This window comes from Prionailurus viverrinus, chromosome D1 (genome assembly GCF_022837055.1).
Source record: "Prionailurus viverrinus isolate Anna chromosome D1, UM_Priviv_1.0, whole genome shotgun sequence".
Taxonomy (NCBI): Eukaryota; Metazoa; Chordata; class Mammalia; order Carnivora; family Felidae; genus Prionailurus; species Prionailurus viverrinus.
The window spans coordinates 107650274-107671284 of NC_062570.1; the positions used below are offsets into that span (position 1 = coordinate 107650274).

At 59.0% G+C, this 21011-nt stretch overlaps 2 protein-coding genes and 1 long non-coding RNA gene across 6 annotated transcripts; 2 read left to right on the forward strand and 1 right to left on the reverse strand.

Moving 5' to 3' along the window:
- The first annotated feature begins 19 nt into the window (after positions 1-19).
- On the forward strand, positions 20-16389 carry MAP3K11 (mitogen-activated protein kinase kinase kinase 11). Of its 4 annotated transcripts, none has more exons than XM_047878006.1 (12): positions 20-106; positions 340-2223; positions 6478-6658; positions 6854-7002; positions 7107-7282; positions 7419-7662; positions 8154-8267; positions 8802-8937; positions 9026-9117; positions 11871-11954; positions 14452-14871; positions 15520-16389. In XM_047878006.1, exons 2-12 carry the CDS (start codon positions 1482-1484, stop codon positions 15855-15857), a joined length of 2676 nt encoding a protein of 891 aa, XP_047733962.1. In that variant the 5' UTR covers positions 20-106; positions 340-1481; the 3' UTR covers positions 15858-16389. The 4 variants fall into 4 exon arrangements, with proteins under 4 accessions (XP_047733962.1, XP_047733964.1, XP_047733963.1 ...); XM_047878008.1 differs by lacking the exon at positions 20-106 and having other exon boundaries at positions 396-486; positions 583-2223; XM_047878007.1 differs by lacking the exon at positions 20-106 and having other exon boundaries at positions 610-710; positions 925-2223.
- On the reverse strand, positions 12574-19572 carry LOC125176496 (uncharacterized). Its single transcript, XR_007156258.1, has 4 exons — positions 18354-19572; positions 17341-17512; positions 15146-15206; positions 12574-13113 (listed from the first exon to the last, which is right to left on the reverse strand). It is a non-coding gene; the product is annotated as an uncharacterized LOC125176496 (long non-coding RNA).
- KCNK7 (potassium two pore domain channel subfamily K member 7) lies at positions 17436-20715 on the forward strand. The gene is made up of 3 exons (XM_047878010.1): positions 17436-18201; positions 19560-19958; positions 20211-20715. Exons 1-3 carry the CDS (start codon positions 17685-17687, stop codon positions 20414-20416), a joined length of 1122 nt encoding a protein of 373 aa, XP_047733966.1. The 5' UTR covers positions 17436-17684; the 3' UTR covers positions 20417-20715.
- The last annotated feature ends 296 nt before the right edge of the window (positions 20716-21011 follow it).

Here is a 21011-nt window from a genome sequence, read left to right on the forward strand (position 1 = left end):
ACACCTAGGCGTTGTCAACACAGTAGACACCACTGGGCGGAACCGAAGGGTTAGCTGATGAGTGGCCACTGGGTGACGGCGGAATTAATTGGCACAAACTCTCCCAGTGAGTTACAGGAGGCGGGGTGGAGGCGTGGACTCCCCAGGGCTACAGGGACAGCTCTGCACCACCAAAGCACGCCCCTCTCGGTCCGCCCCTTTTAGTGCTGGACCTCACACCGGCACTCTCGCCCTAAGCGGTGTCTACTTCCGGGTCAGAGCTCCGATTTAGCGGTTAGAGAGTAACCTTACAGAACAGGCATGAGTAATAGAAATAGGATAACGTCGTTTTTCTTAAAGAGACAGGCGCAAGGCAATTGGAGTCCATCCAGCGGCTATGAGGGCGATTTAGCTATTCTGAATCCAATCGCGGGGCGAAATTCTGGAAGACAGTCTCAGGTTTCAGCCCACTGGGGAAGGGGCATGAAGAACCGGATTGTTTTCCAGGTGAGGAGCAGAGGACAGCCTTAGACAACCCGTTCCAAGAGCTTGAGGTGCAGCCAGTCCCGTCCTCCAATCTTGCCCACTCTCATCCCAAACTAGCTCTACAAAGCAGAGCTTCTAGTCTCTGTTTCAGCTATGAAGGGAATGAGGCGAAGAGAAGATGAGTCACACAGTCCTTCAACTTCGGAGCCAAGACTAGACTCGGCTTTGCCCCACTCCCAAGCCAGGTTCTTTACCCCGTTTTGCTGATGCGGATGCAGAGGGGATGATGGCCTGTCCTTAGCAAAGACCAACCTTGACCCTGAACCTCCTGCGATGGACGGTCGGGACTACCCATCCCCTCATTGCCCGCCTACCCGGGAACTCCCGGGACCTGCTCCGGCAGCCTCTGGGAGGGGAGCAGGGCTACCCGCCCGCGTCATCTGATGCTGTTTCCTGCAGGAGGGAGAAGAGCGGAAAAAAGTGAAACTCCACCCTCCACCTCTGCCTCCCGCCCCCGGGGCCAAAGTACAAAGGGAGGAGGAAGAAGGGAACGGGGTTGGAGCCGTCGGGCTGAGGGAGCCGGGCTGGGAAGCGGCAGCTCGGCCCAACTAGGGACACTCCAGCCACCCCCTGCGCAAAAAGACCCAACCGGAGTCCAGGCGCTGCCCCTTGCTGGCCCCACCTTACACTTGGCGAGTGCCGGAGCCAGCCTCCCAGGACTGCTCCAGGACTGAGGGACTTTCGGGCCCCTCCAAGCTGGCCATGGTGAGACGCCGGAGGCCCCGGGGTCCCACCCCCAGAGCCTGACCACACTGCCCTGGGTGGCCCTCTAGAAGCCCGAGATGCGGGGGGCCGGGAGGCAATACTCCTGGCTCCCCAGAGAGGTTTGGGTCTGGGGCTGAGGGCCAGGGCCCGGATGCCCGGGTTCCGGGACTAGGGCCTTGGCAGCCAGCAGGGGTGGGGACCAGGGGCACCCAGGGAAGGTACCCCACTTGCCCCAGTATCGGGTCCCAGCCATGGAGCCCTTGAAGAACCTCTTTCTCAAGAGCCCGCTGGGGTCGTGGAACGGCAGCGGCAGTGGGGGCGGTGGGGGTGGCGGCGGAGGAGGCTGGCCAGAGGGGTCCCCGAAGACAGCGGCTTATGCCAACCCTGTTTGGACAGCCCTGTTTGACTACGAACCCAACGGGCAGGACGAACTGGCCCTGAGGAAGGGCGACCGTGTGGAGGTGCTGTCCCGGGATGCAGCTATCTCAGGCGATGAGGGCTGGTGGGCGGGCCAGGTGGGCGGCCAGGTGGGCATCTTTCCATCCAACTATGTGTCTCGGGGCGGTGGCCCGCCCCCCTGCGAGGTGGCCAGTTTCCAAGAGCTGCGGCTGGAGGAGGTGATCGGCATCGGTGGCTTCGGCAAGGTCTACCGCGGCAGCTGGCGAGGTGAACTGGTGGCTGTGAAGGCAGCTCGCCAGGACCCCGATGAGGACATCAGTGTGACAGCTGAGAGCGTGCGCCAGGAGGCCCGGCTTTTCGCCATGCTGGCACACCCCAACATCATTGCCCTCAAGGCCGTGTGCCTAGAGGAGCCCAACCTGTGCTTGGTGATGGAGTATGCGGCCGGTGGGCCCCTCAGCCGTGCCCTGGCTGGGCGACGTGTGCCCCCGCATGTTCTGGTCAACTGGGCTGTGCAAATTGCCCGCGGGATGCACTACCTGCACTGTGAGGCCCTGGTGCCCGTCATCCACAGAGACCTCAAGTCCAACAACAGTGAGTTTTGGGGAGCATGGTTGGAGGGCGGCGTGGGCCAAGCACACACCTGCCAACTCTCAGCTGAGCCACCTGGGGATCTAGGAGAGGCAGGAGCTCCTGCCCTAGGGGAGTCCCAGCTGACTAGGGGCGCCATGAGTCCACACGGACCCCAAAGCAGGAGTCCCAGGCACCAAACCGTCCTTCACGCCCCGGCCTCAGATGGAGCCCTTAACCCGAGCTCATAGCTGCCAAGTTAAAAAGTTGGGAGCTCTCAGGTGAGCCATAAGCATCCTGTCTAACCATGGGCACCACTTCAAGGAAGCTGGATACTGGCGCTCATCTTCCTCTCCCCCTAAAGCTCACACTTGTGATGTTGCTGCTCTGCTCTTGTGGTGGGAAGCTTCTCCAGAACAGAGATCTTGGAGAGGAAAGCCCCCCACCCTTCCCACCCCTGGGGGTCAAGGCTGGGGACAGGGCTGGAATTCTGGTCCCGCCCATGCCCCTGACTGCATGACCTTTAGCTCCTTGTTTCAATCAGATCCTCAACTTCAGACTCTGTAAAAAGGGAGTGACGAGGAAGGTGAAATGGCTTAAGGGACTGGGCAAGCCTGGCATCTGATGCCTGGCACGCAGTAGGTCTGCAGCTGTGGGTGTGAGCATTTGAGGGCTGGATCACTGAGAGGGCCTTGCCTGGAATGAGCAATTGGGGTGGGCGTGGTGGGGCTAAGGGAGCCTCAAGCAGTAAGATTACTCCCTCTCCAGCCATGTCAGGCCAAGAGGCAGGACCACCCCTCCCAGTAGTGGGGACGCGGGGCTGGGTCTGCTGGGGCTCAGGGTACAGGCCGTAGAGCAACAGGAGGTGCGGGAGGGGCTGATGGGTTATTGGAGAGGCATGGGCAACTCTTGGGGGAGGTAAGCATGGATATTTTGGGCGGCCTGGCCTGAGCTGACCATATGCAAGTAGCTTATGGAGAGCACACTGCCCTGACCCAGTAATATCCAAGTCCTTGACAGGCCTGGAGGGGCTGGGGAGGCCTGCCAGCCACCCCCACCTACTCCCCTCATCCAGTGGGGCACTTCCCTCTGCTCACCCTCACTCCTTGGCCCTAGCCTTCCAGGGACCCCCACTCACTGCCCCAGCCTGAGGGAGATTCCCCGAAGGCCTTGGGGGAGGGGACTCCCTTCTTCTGTTTTTCCTCCAGTTTTCTTTCCAGAGAAAATGGAACAATAGCCCAGGCCCCTGCTCCCCACCCTCCCCACTGCTTCCTGCGTTTCCTGCTGCCCCTGAGCCGGCTTCCTGCCCCTGCTCCAGCCTCTGCTCCCTCCCCAGCCCAGCTGCCTGCAGGGGAGGAAAGAGCCAAGGGTTGGGGAGGGGGGGGGTTATGGGAGAGGAAGGAGCCAGGGATTGCACACACACCCCCCCCCCCCTCCAGTTCCCCTGTTTCTCTCCCAGAGTCTGGGTGGTGATGAAGGCAGGCGAGGTGCCCTCAGCCTCTCTGAGCCTGGCCTCCCACCTCGAAGACCCCGGTCCTAGGCCTGGGGTGCTGTCTGCGGGATGGTGGGGGGAGTCCCTGGGCTGGGGGGGGGGCACAGGCAGGAAACAATGGCGTGATTTTCCTGGACAATGGGGGCCTTGTGAGGAAGCCTGGCGGGGAGTGGAGGGGGAATTCTCCAGGCCCACGAGTCACAGGACTGACCAGCCAGCCCGGCCTGGGTCTGACCTCCCCCAATTCTCCCCCAGAGGGCTCCCCCCAGTTGGAAACCTGGACCAGGCCTCCCAGAAAGGAGAAGTAGGGACCAGGGAAGGGAAGCGGAAGAGGTGTGAGCTGCCTAGGCCCCCAGAGGCCAGCCTGTGGAGGGAGCTGGGGGCCAGGCCCCTTTCAGAGGCTAGGGAGCCCTAAGAGGGGGCTGAGAGCTTGGGATCTCCAGCTCCCTCTCCTCCAGGTGGCCCCTGATCACCCCATCCCCAAGGTTTGTATCAGATGCCAGAAGGGCAACTTGGGTTGGGACAAATTCAAGGCACTCGATATAAAGCAGGGGATGCGGAAGTGAGGTTGAGGCTTCAAAGGTGTGACGCTGGGGGTGGAGGGTGACAGAAAGGCCACCAGGGACAAAGAAGTCCTGAGACTTGGATGAGAGGCTGCCTATCTCTGGGCCTCAGATTACCTGACCGAAAAGGGGAAGCTGGCCTCCCAGCCAGAGATGCTAGTGAGAAAGTGCTTCACTAGTCTGTGAGGTACAAGTAGCTAGAGACCTGGCCAGTTGGTCTCCAAGAGGGTGGGTGGGTCCTGTCACCAGGAGAGACCAGCACATAGACCCTCGGGCCCTAGCACATAGACCCCTTTGCTTGGTGCCACTCCAGCCACCTGCCGCCCTCCCCCCCCCCCCCCCCGCCCCGCCCCCCGTTGCTGTTCTGCTGCTTTGGAATGAACTCGTGTAAGGTTTACTAACTGGTCCAGTTCTGAGCCTCCAGCAGCCAGCCCAGAGTCCATTGCAAAGCAGGGAATATGTTGTGACAGAGGACCGCAAGGAGAGTCAACACGAGATGGTAGAGACCTAATCTTTAGAGGACAGCTGACACTCAGCACCAGATGTCACACCCTGTGCTAAGGATTTAAGAAGTGTGATCTTGTTAAATACTCATGACAACCCTCTGAGGTGGCTTTCGTTGTCGTCCTTAGCTTTATTAACTGTTTGGGACTCAGCCCCAGTCTGGCTCAGAGGAGAGGACGGACTGCAAGACTGTTCTCTGAATTAGGAGAAATTGCAGGGAGATTTGCTGTGTGCGGTGGGATTCAGGAGGTGGTCGTTGAGGGCATTTGGACATCAGACGGGGCGGTGATGGGCAGCTGAATTGGCTTCTGGCCTAGAGCTTCAAATGTGGGAGAGTCCAACAGGGAGGGGGCAGCTGGCACTTGGGAGAGGCCAAGACAGCCTGGGGGCAGTGGGCAGAGGTTGAGGAGAGGCCAGGCTCTGAGGAGCACTGGCACCGAAAAGGCTGAGGGGAGGGGAGGCCCTAAGGAAATAGCACAAGCAGCCAGAGGCCCCAGAATCAAAGACAGCTGGGGGGGGGGGGGGGGGACGGCAGTGCCAGATGGGGCCGCAAGGCCCAGAAAGCTTGGCCAGCAGCAGGAGCAGGGGTTATGGTTTCAAGCCTGGAAAAGTGAATACCCTGGTTCTGCCACCTCCTCCAAGAAGTCCTCCCTTTTGCCAGGCTGGGTTAGGTGCCCATCCCCTCTGCCCTCAGTACCCTGAGCTGCCCCCGTAATGGTGCTTTCACCCTGGACAGCAGGGCTGAGTGGTTGGTGTGCCCTGAAATGACGTATGTTCAGAAAGGTAATTGGCTTGGATGTCACTTCTCTACAATAACTAGCAGAGTGAGAGGCCCCCTTCAAACCCTTGATGATTCTATGACTTTAGCCTCTTTCTGTTCCTCAAAACCTCTCATCTGAGCCACGTTTGTCCCGATGAGAGATTTGCAAGTTGCTGCTTCTCCTCTGTCTACAGACTATGGTGGCCCCATTGGGGTCAACACCATGAACCCCTGCCAAATCTGACCATCCACTCCCGTGTTTGTCCCAAGCTCCTCCTTTCTGGCCAAGGACCTTCACTTCTCAGACTCCCCATTTTCTTCATGTCCAGCTGCATCAGTAGATATCTTTTGTTGGGAGTCTTTCTGTCCTCACGGAGAGTGGCTGCACTAGCCACTTGGCTGCACTAGCCAAGACGAGACATGGGCACCGGGGGCCTGCAGTGCCTGCTGGGTTTCCTTTCTCACCAAGGGGTTCCCTCCTGTTCCTCACGAACGGGGGTTCTAATTCACACTCCTGTCTCAGCACCGTGACAAGACATGGGTTTCTGTCCAATGCAGCATTAGGGAAAAGTTGGAACGCTGGCTTGAGAACCACACAGACTAGGTTGGCCTCCGTTCTTTATTTGCATGTGATCTTGACTAAGTGGTTTCTCTGCTCCGTTTCCTTTTCTGTAAAATGGGGATAATGATGGGTACCTCGGAGATGGTTCTGTGAATGCTAGAGCTGAGTGTTAATGCCTGGCCTCAAGTAGCCCCTCCATTAATGTTTCCCAGCATTATTATTTTTGTCTGATTCTACCCCAACCTCCAGCTGTGAGTTCTCCAGAGCAAGATCACCTCTGTGCTTCCGGTACCTAGCCAGCCTGTCTGTGAGATGATGGTTTGCTCCTAGCTCCTCCCTTGTCCCCACTAACTGAGCATGGAGCACCCACAGTCCTGCCCCCCACCCTCTTCCCCAGTTCTGCTGCTGCAGCCCATTGAAGGTGATGACATGGACCACAAGACCCTGAAGATCACTGACTTCGGACTGGCCCGAGAGTGGCACAAAACCACACAAATGAGTGCTGCGGGCACCTATGCCTGGATGGCCCCTGAGGTTATCAAGGCCTCCACTTTCTCTAAGGGCAGCGATGTCTGGAGGTGAGGCCTGGGTAGAGACAGGACAAGGCCATCCGTGGGGCTGAAGAGGGCAGAGGTGGCTGCCAAAATCTAGGGCTGGGCAGACAGGCAGAGCCCAGGGGGAGGGACCCAAATCATTTGGTTCCTAGTTGCTTTGGGGTGAAATAGTAATAAGTAAGTAGAGGACGGGACACAGACCCTTTGTCTTGCTTACAGTTTTGGGGTGCTGCTGTGGGAGTTGCTGACTGGGGAGGTGCCCTACCGTGGTATCGACTGCCTCGCTGTAGCCTACGGAGTAGCTGTCAACAAGCTCACACTGCCCATCCCATCCACCTGCCCTGAGCCCTTCGCACAGCTCATGGCAGGTAAGGATATGGGGCTGAAGGGTGTGGGGCAGAGCCCTTTGGCACAGGACACGCTCACCCACAGACCCTTTCTCATTCTGTTCCCCCTCCACTCGTGTCCCCAGACTGCTGGGCGCAGGACCCCCACCGCAGGCCCGACTTTGCCTCCATCCTGCAGCAGCTGGAGGCGCTAGAGGCGCAGGTCCTGCGGGAAATGCCGCGGGACTCCTTCCATTCCATGCAGGAAGGCTGGAAGCGTGAGATCCAAGGCCTTTTCGACGAACTGCGGGCCAAGGAAAAGGTGGGAGGGGTCGGGGTGACGGGATTGGAAAGAGAGGCCGGGAAGTGCCTCCACGGTCTCCGTGGGGCAGAGAGTGGGGGCGGACGCTAGGGTCCTTACTGGGCTGATCCCACCACCTTCCTTGTCCCGGGCGCAGGAACTTCTGAGCCGCGAGGAGGAGCTGACCCGCGCGGCGCGTGAGCAGCGGTCACAGGCAGAGCAGCTACGGCGGCGCGAGCACCTGCTGGCTCAGTGGGAGCTGGAGGTGTTCGAGCGCGAGCTGACGCTGCTGCTGCAGCAGGTGGACCGGGAGCGGCCGCACGTGCGCCGCCGCCGCGGCACCTTCAAGCGCAGCAAGCTCCGCGCGCGAGACGGCGGCGAGCGCATCAGCATGCCCCTCGGTAAGGGGCGGGCTCTAGCGCGCCTCCCAGTCATTGGTTATGAGCGGAGAGGTGGGGTCGGGCTTGTGCTGGCCTCACTGGGATTGGTCTGGGGTGCTGGTGGGTGGGACTGTGAGCTGAAGGCTGGAAGGGGTGGGGCCGGGGGGGGGGTGTGTTGTTTTCTCATGTGGGCGGGCTCTGGCGGAAATATTTGCATGGCGGCCAGGGAGTGGCTGCTCCCGGAGAGGGGCGGGGCTCATGAAAGTTCGGGGAAGGCCGTGGGCGCCCGGCGGGTCGCCTCCGGGGAATCTTCGGTTGGTGGTGGAGTCCTGGCTGTCCGCTTTCCTTATGGAGAGCCTGAGGCCCAGGAGAGCGGTGACCCCGGCTTCAGTCACGCAGCCACCGTGCCTGAACCGCCTTCGTGGCCTGGGAGCTGGCTGAGGGCTCTCGAGGGTTGGAATCCTGGCTCTCGTTCACCACAACCCTGCACCCTGCTTTCCCCCCAACCCCAGACTTCAAACACCGCATCACCGTGCAGGCCTCACCCGGCCTGGACCGGAGGAGAAACGTCTTCGAGGTTGGGGCTGGGGACTCGCCCACCTTCCCCCGGTTCCGGGCCATCCAGTGTAAGAAACCTCTCCCCATGCTTTTCCCCTCGGCACCATATCCTTCTGTCAAACCTTACCCTGGGAGCTGGATCCCACTGTCTTCTCCTAACTCCCCACACCCAGACTCCCTCCCCTATCTGTTTAGACCGATATCTCTGCGTGCCCTGGGCGGCATTTATTTGATCTAAGTTTCATAGATGAGAAAAATGGAAAAAGTAACTTGCCTAATGTCACATAGCTAACCAGGGGCAGAGCCAGCAAACCCAGGCAAGTTTGCCACAGCATGCGAACTACTAAGCAGCAAATGCCAACTGGAGAACTAGATGAGATACCCCACCCCACTGCTAACCCCACAACCCAAACCTACCTACCCCATCCCAGTTCTGTTCAGTTTCTCTGTGGCCCAAAGCCCACCCTCGGAATAGTATGGGTTCCCACCTGATCCCCCATCTTCTTCTAAGAAGTTGTCCCTGGAGCCAGACTCTTATGATTGGAGGACAAGGATCAGGGCTCTTGACCTCAGCTCAGACCCTCTTGGTTTTCCACCCACAGTGGAGCCTGCTGAACCAGGCCAGGCATGGGGCCGCCAGTCCCCTAGACGTCTGGAGGACTCCAGCAACGGAGAGCGGCGAGCATGCTGGGCCTGGGGCCCCAGTTCCCCCAAGCCTGGGGAGGCTCAGAATGGGAGGTGAGTGCCAGAGAGCCCCCGCCCCAGCATCATCTACCTCCCCAATAGTCCTGAGATTCACGAGGCCCAACCTCCCTCCCCTCCCCAGGAGAAGGTCCCGCTTGGACGAAGCCACGTGGTACCTGGATTCAGATGACTCATCCTCCTTGGGATCTCCTTCTACACCCCCAATGCTCAATGGTGAGTGGCCTTTTCTCCCTCCCCCTACCCCCACCAGCAAACAGCAGACTCCTGCTGCGCTCCTATGGGTACTATGCTATGCGGAAACTGCAAAAGAATCAGCAGCAGGGCAGGTCGTTCCTAGAACCCCCGTCTGACCTACATAGGTCCACAACTGAGCCAGGTACAGCCCAGGTTTCAGGGGGCCCATAGTGCAGTCCTCGTGATCAGGCCTGGCCCGCAAAAGGCCTCTTTTCTGCCCCGGTGGCAGCTGCTGTGCCTCAGCAGGCTGTAGGGAGGGAAGGAAGACAGTGATGGTACTCCCCATTTGGGACCCAAGGGAAGCTGGGTCCAGAGAGGGGAGGGAAACTGTGCCTGTGGAGTGGACCAGGCAGGTGGCTGCCACACTGTGCTCAGAGTCCCTTCTGAGCAGCCTGTAGGTAGAGAAGAAGATGAGAAAGCTGAGAAGGTGGGGATTCAGAGCCCATTCTCACTGCACCTGGGGCAGTTCTGAGCTTTTCTGTCCTCCATGAGGATACGAGCAGTTACTGCGCGTCAGGCATTCCCTTTAAGCAACAACCCTGTGAGGGAGGTGCTGTTATTATCGGCATTTTAGAGATGAGAAAGCTGTGGCCCCGAGAGTAAAGTGACCTACCTGGGGCCTTCAGCTAAGGATTTGAACGCAGAGAGACTTTGGCTTCCTCAGATGCTTTCACCTGAAGAAAGGGTTTTTCGCACACAAACTGCTTGGGAAGCTAGTGGGTTGGGCAGAGATCAGGGCTCCTGTGTCAGAAGGACAAGCAGCTCAGGATTGGCAAGGGGTAGAAAGCCGCATCCTTCTTTGCCTGTGGATCCCGTCAGAGCCCCTCTCGCCCCACCCAGCACATCACCTCCACCATTATTTGAGTAACATTTGATAGTAGTAACAACAGGTAACATTTACTAGGTCCTTCGTATGTGCCAGGCAATGCTGGGTATTATGATTAGGACCATCTCATAGAGGCACAGAGAGGTTATGTGGTTTGATGTAGGGCACACAGCAGAACAGGGATCTGAACCCAGGTCTGACTCCAGCAACAGGGCCACGGACCCTCATCTGCCGCTCCATTTTCTACTCCAGAAATTACACTGCCCCAAGCTAGCTGTACTGTAGAGACGGAACTGAGAATTAGAAGGCCCAAGGGGCAGCTTGGTTCACCTGCTCTAGAATGTACCAAGCTAGAAGGGCCAGTGGAGAACTTAAAGTCCTGTCAACCCAGGTGTGTAGGTTGAAGCGGCCCCTACCGTGTTCTGCAGAGCCCTTTGACCTTGCTCTTTCTGAGCAACCAGCAGCAGGGACACAAGGGTCTGAACCCCATCCTTCTCAAGCTTGCCCCTGACCTGGAAGGATATCACCTATCCCAGCCCAGCCGCCGGCTGAACACTTGGTTCCCTAGCAGGAGCCCACACTCCAGTGGCCATCTTGGGCCTATGAGAGTACGTGACCTTGACCTCCCAGCCACCCACACAGTCAGAAGCCTGGCTGAGAGTCAAAGAGGACCCTGTGAGGTTGTCCCAGGCACACGCCATACTACCGGGGAACGGGTTGCCGTAAGGTCCCTGTTGGTGGATACAGTCCGCCTATGCTGACGGGACTGCTCTGTGACTCTCTGGAGCCGCTAACTACCACACGGCACGTCCTCTCTGTGAGGCCCCATGGAAGCGATTTCACCTGCATCTCTGGGTCAAGATGGTTGTGCTGCTTTAATTCAAAGCAACAGAGTTGCCAACTCTTAGTGCTAGGAAGGGTGGAGGCAAATTCAAATCCCTGCTGAATTACCTTGAAGGCACTTACCTCTCAGAACCTCAGTTTCTCAAGGCCATTGATCACAGGAACTTCTTCACACTCTCATATTCTGTACTGACTTCCATCCGCCCTTACCTTTGTCTCACTTTTCCTGCTCGTTTTAGTTTTTATTTTTTTTAATGTTTATTTTTGAGAGAGAAAGAGAGAGTGTGGGGGAGGGGCAGAGAGAGAGGGAGACACAGAATCCGAAGCAGGCTCCAGGCTCTGAGCTGTCAGCAGAGCCCGATGTGGGGCTCGAACTCACAAGCCGTGAGATCGTGACCTGAGCCGAAGTTGGCTGCTTAACCGACTGAGCCACCCAGGCACGCCTTCCTGTTTGTTTTAAACATGTTTTTCCCCTGTTCAGTTTAATATCATTATAACTCTTAGTTTCATCATCTGTAAAGTCATATAATAGTGATCACCTTATGGGGCTGTTGCAAAGATCATAAGAATGGATGCCCCCATCAAACATATATTGATGCATTTTGTGAAACAGGCATCATGCATATTAGAAATCAACCCTGGGGCTCCTGGGTGGCTCAGTCAGTTGAGTACTTGCCTCTTGATTTCGGCTCAGGTCATGATCCCCCAGGGTTGTGGGATCGTGCCCCACCTCAGGCTCTGAGTGTAGAGTGTAGAGCCTGCTTAAGATTCTCTCTCTCTCTCTCTCTCTCTCTCTCAAATAAAAAAGAAGAAGAAAGAAAGCTCTCTCTTTCTCTCTAATAGAAAGAAAGAAAGAAAGAAAGAAAGAAAGAAAGAAAGAAAGAAATCAACCCTGCCCTGCCCTGGGGGAGGGCCTAGTGGGGGGGAGGGGCAGACTCAGATACAAACAAGTAAGTGGTGGGGCAAAGGCTGTATAAGGCATAACGTGAGCAGTAACTCCACAGGTTAGGAGAGATTCTGGGAAGGCTTCTAAAAGAGGGAAAAAACTCTTGTTTTCCTCTAGGCACTACTCCACTTCTGGCACCAAATGTGGGGTTCCCGTTCAGTTCTAACACAGTCTACCTGGAGTTCGCATCGGACCCTCCAGGTGAAGGGCTCAGTCCCACAAGACTGCCCCCCACCCCACTTCACATGCCAGTCACAAGTCCAGGGTGTCCTGTGTGCTTCTGACCAACCACCGATAAGTCAGAGGTTCCCGTGACCTCCTCCTCAGGTTTGGTAATTTGCTAGAGCAGCTCACCAAACTCAGGGAAACAGTTTACTTACTAGATCACCAATTTATCATAAAGGATACACATCGAGAACAACCAGATGGAAGAGGTGCTTAGGGCAAGGTCTGTGGGAAGGGGGGAAGTGGGGCTTTAGGACCCTCTCTGGGTGCACCACTCTCCTAGCACCTCCACGTGTTGACCAATGGAAGCTCTCTGAACCCTTTGGCTAGGGTTTTTTTTTTTATAGAGCCTTCATTATGTGGACACGATCAATTGGTTGAATCATCGGCCGTTGGTGATAGACCTCAGTCTCCAGCTCTCGTCACGTGGTTCATTCCCCCAGCAACCAGGCTTTCCAAAAGTGACCTCATCAATGTGAACTTAAAATTATTTTTTTTAATGTTCATTGATTTTTGAGACAGGGAGAGAGATGACAAGAACAGGTCGGGGGAGGGGCAGAGAGAGAGGGAGACACAGAGTCTCAATCAGGCTCCGGGCACTGAGCTGTCAGGACAGAGCCTGACATGGGGTTAGAACTCACGAACTATGAGATCACCACCTGAGCCAAAGTCAGATGCTTAACCGACCGAGCCAGCCAGGTGCCCCATCGTTAATGTGAACTTAAATGTGATTCAAAGGGGCTTGTTGGGAAGAACAAAAAATGTTCCTTTCACTTCTATCAATGTGATCACTTAGGAAAATCTAAGAGTTTTCAGGGTTCCATGCCAGGGATGAGATGAAAACCAAATATGTATTTCTTATTATAATTAACAGTATTACAGCTTCACAGGGGCTTGAATGGTGACTAAGGGATCACAGAAAGCCGAGGTGGGAAAGTTGTGCTGGGCAGAGGGAACGGTGTGTGCACAGGCACGGGGCTTTCCACACCTGAGGAAAAGGAAACCTCGGAGGAAAAGTTGAGAGCTATGGAGTTGCAGGCCTGAAGCCGTAGGTGGGGGCCAGGCCTTCATCCTCTGGGTCTGTGGGCCCGGCTCAGCCCCAGCAGATGTTTGTTGAATGAATGAGTGGGTGACACTGGAAAAGGAGGCAAGAGACAGTTTAGGAAGGGCCTGGAAACGATGGGGAGTTTAGCCATTTGCATTTTAGAGGGCAGGGGTCTCGGCAGGGGCAGATAAGTCAGAGAGACTGGGTAAGGGTTGTGGCTGAGAAAAGGGACCCTGAGCCAAGCCCTGGTAGTAAAAGTTCAGTTTCCCCAGCCTTGCATTTCCTCCTCTGGACCCCCAGCCCCATGTTCCACGCCAGGCCTGGCCCGAGGAGGGTGGAGTAGAGGAAGGCTTTGAAAGCTCAGCCAAGGAGCTTAGACTTTATTTTAGTGGTAATGGAGAACGATGGCAGATTCTAGAGCCAGAGAGGAACTGACAAAATTGGGCTTTGTGGGAGGCCATCATAGGACCCTACCACCACCACCTTCTCAATGTCAGCTTCTCCAGGCCTATTCCTGGTGGTCTAGAATGGAGTCAGGCCAACCTTGGGCCCACAAGTAGGACACTGATGTTCTGAAATCCAGAGCAGAGTCCAGCTGGGAAATGGTGGAGACCAGCCTCCACCTGGAGTGAGGCCATCTCCGGCCCTCACTGGCTGTGCAGTCTCAGACAAGCGCCTAACTTCTCTGAGCCTGGAGACCCTGGGGCACGAGGATCAGACAACATAATGCCCCTGAATCATTGAGCTCAGGCCTGGCACAAACAACTGACCTCTCTGAGCCTCAGTTTCCTCATTTCTAGAATAGGGACAGTGATGTGTGCCTCTCCAGGCTGTCGTTGCATTGGAATTGACCTGTGTGGCTGATCGAGTAGGGGCAGGTGGGCAGAAGGGCCAGGGCTGACCAGTCAGGAAGGAGGGGGGCACAGAGCACAGGGCATCGATCCCAGCCTTGTCCCTGGAGCCATGCAGATGCCCCTGGCTGGCCACAGAGGCCAACGAGGTCAGCTGTGATGCGACCTCAGCTTGCTTCCTGGTGGACCCCGCCTCCCCTTCTCACCCCAACCCCCATCTCTGGGCTCCAAGGCACCCTGGCTGCCTCCCAGGCTTTGCTCCTGCAAGCTCCTGAGCATGCCTGCCCTCCCCACACCTGCCACTTCTGAAAGGCCAGAGAAAGGCCAGAGTGTGTGTGTGTGTGTGTGTGTGTGTGTGTGTGTGTGTGTGTGAGAGAGAGAGAAAGGGAGAGGGAGAGGGAGAGGGAGAACGCGTGATGGGCGAGATCGGTGGGCAGGGAGCAACCGGGTCGGGGAGTAAAGGAGTCAGGGAGGACGTTGGTGGGGAGCAGAACTCAGTCCTTGTTCTAGGCCGCTGAGGGCCCCCTGTGGCCCCCGCCCGGAAGACGGCCTAACGTGTGCCCGCCCCCGCTGCCAGGTAACCCCCCGCGGCCGAGCCCGGAGCCCGAGGAGCCTCGGCGCCCAGGCCCCGCGGAGCGCGGTAGCGGCTCCGGGACGCCCAAGCTGATCCAGCGCGCGCTGCTGCGCGGCACAGCCCTGCTCGCCTCCCTGGGCCTGGGCCGCGACCTGCAGCCGCCGTCGCCGTCGCCGGGCGGCCTGGGCCGCGAGCGTGGGGAGCCCTCGCCAATGCCCCGCGCGCCGCTGCCTACACCGTCAGCCGCCGAGCCACCCCCCTCCCAGCTCATCCGCTTCTCCCCCAAGAGGCCCGACGCCCCCCCCTCCCCGCTGAGCCCGGACGCCCCCGGCCCGCCCACCCCTGCGCCCCTGCTGCTGGAGCTGGGAGTCCCCGTGGGCCAGCTGTCAGCCAAGAGCCCCCGGCACGAGGAGGAGAGGCGCGGTGAGTGGCCCGAAGCAGGCCTACTGTGGGTGACAGCGGGGAGGAGAGGCCGCTGGGGACGTGTGGGGCAGGAAGGCTGGGGCCACAGCCATCTGCTGGATCCCAGACCAGGCCCTCAGGGCACTGGGGACGCACGGAAGGAACTGAGTTCTAAGTTCAGCCACCCAGTGGCGGGAGAGGGGGCTGGGGTGGGGGGGGCATGGCCAGGCAGGTTGTGAAAGAATAGAAATAATCCTGGTGAGATAATGACAGCAAACGCCTACTGGTTGCTTACTTGTGCCAGGCGCTGTTCCTTGAGCCACGGAGAGATTGTCTCACTTAATTACATGACGGGCCTGTGAACAAAATACTCTTGTTATACCCATTTTTTAGATGAGGTTTAAGGCACAGAGAGATGAGGGACCCAAGGCTCTCACCAGTTAAGTGGCAGAGCTGGGATCCAAGCCCAGGCCCGTCTACGCCAGAGGCCTTGCTCTTAACCACTGGGTAATTAAACAGATGCACCACAGAGTATAAAGGGCCATGGAAGTTATGAGTCAAGCAGCTCGCTGTGCAGATAGGAAAGCTCCAGAGGTGGGCGGTGCCTCCTGTGGACACCCAGGATTTGGTGGCTGCCTGACCCCGTGCCCCCTCCCTCAACCTTCCTAGGAAGTGCTGTCTCACCGCCGCCAGGGATATCACGCTCTGCTCCTGGCACCCCAGGCACCCCACGCTCACCGCCCCTGGGCCTCATCAGCCGACCTCGACCCTCACCCCTTCGCAGCCGCATCGACCCGTGGAGCTTCGTGTCAGCCGGGCCACGGCCTTCACCTTTGTCCTCGCCACAGCCTGCGCCCCGCCGGGCACCCTGGACCTTGTTCCCGGACTCGGACCCCTTCTGGGACTCTCCACCTGCCAACCCCTTCCGGGGGGGCCCTCGGGACTGCAGGGCACAGACCAAAGACATAGGTGCCCAGGCCCCGTGGGCGCCAGAGGCAGGGCCCTGAGTGGGCTGGGCTGCTCCCTCACGCTCCAGCTGCCCTACAGGAGCCACAGTATACACTGGAACAGGAGCCGGGCGAGCCTCTGTAGCTGCCTTGGTTTCCCCCAGGGACCCCACCCCCTTTGGGGGTCAGGAACACTACACTGCACAGGAAGCCTTCACACTGGAGGGGGGGAGCCTGCACCCCCCCCACACCTGCAACCTGTGGGTCCCCCGACTCACCTGCCCCGTTGGGGCCCAACACTGTACCCAGCTGGTTGGGAGGACCAGAGCCTGTCTCAGGGAATCGCCCCCAGGGGTGTTGCAGGAAGGAGGGGAAGTACAGGGGAGAGGGGCTGGCCTCGGCTGTCACCAGCACTCTTGACCAAGCCCTGCTACTGTGGCCCCCGCCCCAGAGCTTAGTGCCCGGATGCCCCCACCCCTGCCCTGGGGGTCCTCTGGGGCCAGGACTCTCTGGGTGCCCTCCTGCCGCCCCGGCCAGGGTTGGGGCCTCGGCCTCAGGATCCTATGAAGCCAAATAAACTCCCCGAGCTGTCTCCCCGGGTGCAGCCTCTCACCTTTTTGGGACGTAACTGGGGCATCCGAGCCATCACGCAAACCTGGTGACTTCGTGCCCTCAGCACAAGGGCAGTTGGCCTGAGGCTAGGCTGGGACCAAGGGCACTGGCCTCGGTCAGGCATTCCAGGCCCGCCTCAGCCTCCTCGGCACCCACACGCGCTGCTCTCGCCCACCTTCTCCCCACCCTTGGCAGGCCTTTCCTGCCATTTCAAGAATCGCCCCGTTCTTCCTGCTGCTTAGCCTCGGGACCCAGCTGCAACATCACCTCCCCTGGGGCGTCTTCCCTGGCCATGCTGTGCCCGCCACGGCCAGCTCGCGGAGCTCGGGCGTCCAGAGCCCACTGGGTAGAATCTTGGGGTTTGTCCTGGGTTTGTCTCTATTCCAGGGTCTGGACCAGGAGGAGTGACCACCCTGGCTCATGGCTCCGTCCACACTTCTCTTACTGGCTCATGGCTCTGTCCACACTTCTGCGGGTTCTGCGGGGGGGGGGGGGGGGGGGGCACCCCACACCAGGCCCCGGGGCGGGGCCCTTGCGCTCAGCCCCTCCATGGTTCAGGGGAGTAGTAGTCTAGGCTCCCCGCCCCTGCACACACCCTGGCAGCCAGGCTCACTGTGTTCCCAGTGTTCAGTGGGGCGGGACTCAGGAGGGCCCAGCACAGGGTTCTCAGGGAGAACTCAGAATGGAGGTGTGAGAGCGTCCTCTGGGCGGTGGCCTTGGCTCCTCTCAGCTCACTGCCCTGCCCCCCCCCCCCCCGACTCTTCCCAAATCCCCACTCCTGTCCCCTCTTCCTTGCAGGCTGCCTGCTGTACCCCCCTCGCACCCCCCTCCCAATAGGTCTACCTGGGCCACTCTTGTCCTCTCGGCCCTGTGTCCTTACCCCCCCCCCCCGCCCCCCGCCGTTCCTCTCACACCCCAAGCTCTCTCCCACCTTGACTGGCTTCCGTTCCCCAGCTGAAATGTCAGTCTTCACTCTTCCAGGGCCTTCCCCCAGAACTTCAGGGCATGTGTGACAATTCAAACTTGTCACATTCTCTTGCTAACAGGTTTCTTGTGGAACAGCAGGAGGGAAGGGACCTGTGTCTGTCTTCTTGTCCAGTGTCCTCAGGAAAAAGAAGTACTTGCTGAGGGGATGCAGGGAGCGGGCCGGGCTCGAGTGAGCTCCTCCCTGAATAAGCCGCCCTGTGTGACTTTGAGCCAGTCTCGCTCGCTCTCTGGGCCTCAACCTACTCCACCCCGCCCCCATCTCCCCAGCTTCAGGGAACTGGGCAAATAATGTCTCGTCCCCAGAAATTAGGAGGAGGGACCCAGACCGACCCCCTTCCAGCTCATTCACACTCTCCCTCAGTGAGTCCCTGGCGTCTGTCTTCAGCCTCCCACGGGCACCTCCTCCCAGCCGCACCCTGCCAGCCCCTCCCAGGTGCCTGTGGAGCCGCCAGCTCCCACAGCACCTCCGACCCCAGGCGGCACAACATGGGGGCTCTAAGGCCCTGGGCCCGGTTCCCACTACTGGTTGTGGCCCACCTGCTGGCCCTGGGGATCGGGGCTGCTGTGTTTCAGGCCCTGGAGGGGCCGCCAGCCCTCCGGCTCCAGGCCAAGCTCAGGACCGAGTTGGCCACTTTCCAGGCAGAATATGGGGCCTGCCTGCCACCTGGGGCACTGGAGGAGCTGCTGGGCACCGCCCTGGCGGCCCAGGTACGCGGGGTCTCCAGCTGGGGCGATGGCTCAGAGGCTGGGAACTGGGATCTGCCCTCGGCCCTGCTCTTCACTGCCAGCATCCTCACCACCACGGGTAAGGCTGCCAGGCGGCCGGGCAGGCGGGGGTTCCTGGGGGGCCCTGGCGATGTAGCCCTTCCCTCAGTCCCAAAAGGCCAGACAGATCCCAGGCCTGACTCGGCCTGACATCAGAGCTGGGGCTTCCCACACCAGTACCCCAGCTGGTACCTCAAGTTCAGCGGCCAGGCAGGGTGTGTCCTCCTCAGCCACACACCCCGACGCCCCCTGACATCCGGGAGAGATGCCCAGACCCCGTGGCCCGAGGCAAGGTGGGGAACAGGTATTGTAGGGTGGATTCTTTAACGCAGGAGAATGGAGTGAACCCAGGAGTGCAGGTCAGGACCACCGACTCCGGAGAGAGTGGCCAGGGGGAGGAAGTCCTGATGAAACGTTAGCCATGGCAAGAGGGCACAGATGTGAGGGATGACGGAATTCCTGGCAGAGGGAACAGCATGTGTGAAGGCGCAGGGAAATAAAGGAGTGGGACCCACAGCCCTGGAGGTTTTTTTGTCCTGTGAGTGGACGTCGTCCGTACAAACGTCTGCAGAGTGTCTAAATGTCGTCTAAATCTGTATTCCCAACTTCTCTTGGACAATCAGGAGAGCTACATTCACTCTGAGCCAGAATCCCTGCAAGGCGGCATATTGTCTGGAGAGGAACAAGGCCTGTACTTTTGGACAGAACGCTTCCTCTCCAGGCCAAGCCAACGCTCTTGTCTCACATCTGGCCCCTCTAGGCATTTGCATTTACAACCTCTGGACTAGCTGGTCCTGTTCTCCCAGCACACCCTGCTCTCCCGCCTCTCCCTGCCTTGCACACGCTTTTCCAGTCCTGACTGCCCTCTCTCACGCACGCTGCCTCTTTTGCCGCCGTTCATGTCGTGTCTCCACTGACTTTCCTGCATCGTCGTCTCCACCGAAAGGCAGGGCCTGGGCAGACTCAGATTCCAGTGCAAGGCCTGGCACGCAGGGTGTCTCAAGACACCTTTGGGCAGGGGAAGAGTGCGTAACGTTCTTCCCAGTGGATTTGGAAGCATCGTATTGGTCAAGGGCAGAGCTGAGGAACCGGAGAAAACCAAGCTTCCTCTGGGGCAGGATAGGGGTTCTCAGAACTGTCCCAGCCCCAAGAGGCCTAAGGTGACTGCCTCTTTTAATGTTCCATTTCCCAGAAAAGAGTGGGCACAGAGGTAAAGGGACTTGTTCAAGACCCCCAGCGGATGAGGAGCAAAGCCAGCCAGAGCACAGGCGGGAGCCGGTCCCTCAATCTCAGCCACTAGAGGGCGGTCTTCTGCCAGAGGCCTCGTTGGGGGAAGGGGGGGACCACAGCCGGCATCCCTATCGAGTGCTCATCGCCCACGACCTCTTTCCTTTCCAGGTTATGGCTGCATGGCCCCGCTGTCGGCGGGCGGAAAGGCCTTCTGCGTGGTCTACGCGACCCTGGGGCTGCCAGCCTCGTTAGCGCTCCTGGCCGCACTGCGCCGCTGCCTGCTGCCTCTGCTCAGCCGCCCAGGGGCCTGGGTAGCGGCCTACTGGCGGCCGGCCCCGGCCAGGGCCGCGTTGCTACGGGCAGCCGGACTGGGCCTGCTAGTGGCTGGCGCCTTCGTGCTGCTGCCAGCGCTGGTGCTGTGGGGCGTCCAGGGTGACTGCAGCCTGCTGGAGGCCATCTACTTCTGCTTCAGCTCCCTCAGCACCATCGGCCTGGGGGACCTGCTGCTGGGTCACGGCCGTGGCCTGCATCCGGTGCTTTACCACCTGGGCCAGCTCGCACTTCTCGGTGAGTCCAGCTGCCAAGGAGCGTGAGGGCGAGAGGAGGGAAGAGGCGTCCGGACTACGACTCCGTAAACCACTGGGGAGGCCGAGCCGCCCAGGTGGAGGAACCCTGCCCTGGGCTGTGGTGTGGGAGTCGTAGAACCCTGACGGCACCTCTGCGTGGCGCCGGGTGCCGGGGTGGCGGGTCACCTGGCTGGGAGGTGGCAGGGAGCATACGGGCACTTCCAGAGCCGTGCCAGCAACCTCTCCTCACCAGGTTACTTGCTCCTCGGGCTCCTGGCCATGCTGCTGGCTGTGGAGACCTTCTCAGAGCTGCCACAGGTCCGCGCCGTGGTGAAGTTCTTTGGGTCCAGTGGTCCGCGGACGACTGAAGACCAAAGCGGCATCCTAGGCCAAGACGAACTGGCCCTGAGCACCCTGCCACCCTCGGCCGCAGCCCCAGAACAGACCCCAACTTGCTGATGGGTGCGAGGTGATGGAGCTGAGCTCTGTTCAGGTGGACGAGCTTGAGGAGGAAGCCCCCAGTGAAGGGAGGGGAGGGTGTGATTGTAAGGACCTCAGGCAATAGTGGTTTGTTTTGTTTTGTTTTTTAAAGGAAAAAGGCAATAGCCCTGTTCTGGTCCCTTCTTTCAAAATGGGACCCCCAGGGGCGCCTGGGTGGCTCAGTAGGTTGGGCGACCGACTCGGCTCAGGTCATGATCTCACAGCTTGTGAGTTTCAGCCCCGCATCGGGCTCTGTGCTGACAGCCCAGGGCCTGGAGCCTGCTTTCGATTCTGTGTCTCCCTCTCTCTGCCCCACCACTGCTTGCACTCTTTCTCTGTCTCTCAGAAATAAATAAACGTTAAAAATTTTAAAAAAAAATTTAAAAAATGGGATCCCTAAAGCGATCAACGACCCAAACCCCACCATCCTTAAGCCCCATCATCCTTTGAAGGCGAAGGCCGAGGGGGGTCCTCCGCCGCATCTGGGAACCTCAAAGCCCGCCCAGACCCACTTCGGATCGCAGACAGCCTTATCGGCCTAGCCCCGCCCCCTTCCGTCTATTGAAAGCCCCAG

Coding starts and splice junctions, on each gene's coding strand:
- MAP3K11 (XM_047878006.1), top strand. CDS start 1,482: ATGGAGCCCTTGAAGAACCTCTTTCTCAAGAGCCCGCTGGGGTCGTGG. Junction 7,283..7,418: donor AACTGCGGGCCAAGGAAAAG/GTGGGAGGGGTC, acceptor TCCCGGGCGCAG/GAACTTCTGAGCCGCGAGGA. Junction 8,938..9,025: donor GGGGAGGCTCAGAATGGGAG/GTGAGTGCCAGA, acceptor TCCCCTCCCCAG/GAGAAGGTCCCGCTTGGACG.
- KCNK7 (XM_047878010.1), top strand. CDS start 17,685: ATGTCTCGTCCCCAGAAATTAGGAGGAGGGACCCAGACCGACCCCCTT. Junction 18,202..19,559: donor CAGCATCCTCACCACCACGG/GTAAGGCTGCCA, acceptor TTTCCTTTCCAG/GTTATGGCTGCATGGCCCCG. Junction 19,959..20,210: donor GGGCCAGCTCGCACTTCTCG/GTGAGTCCAGCT, acceptor TCTCCTCACCAG/GTTACTTGCTCCTCGGGCTC.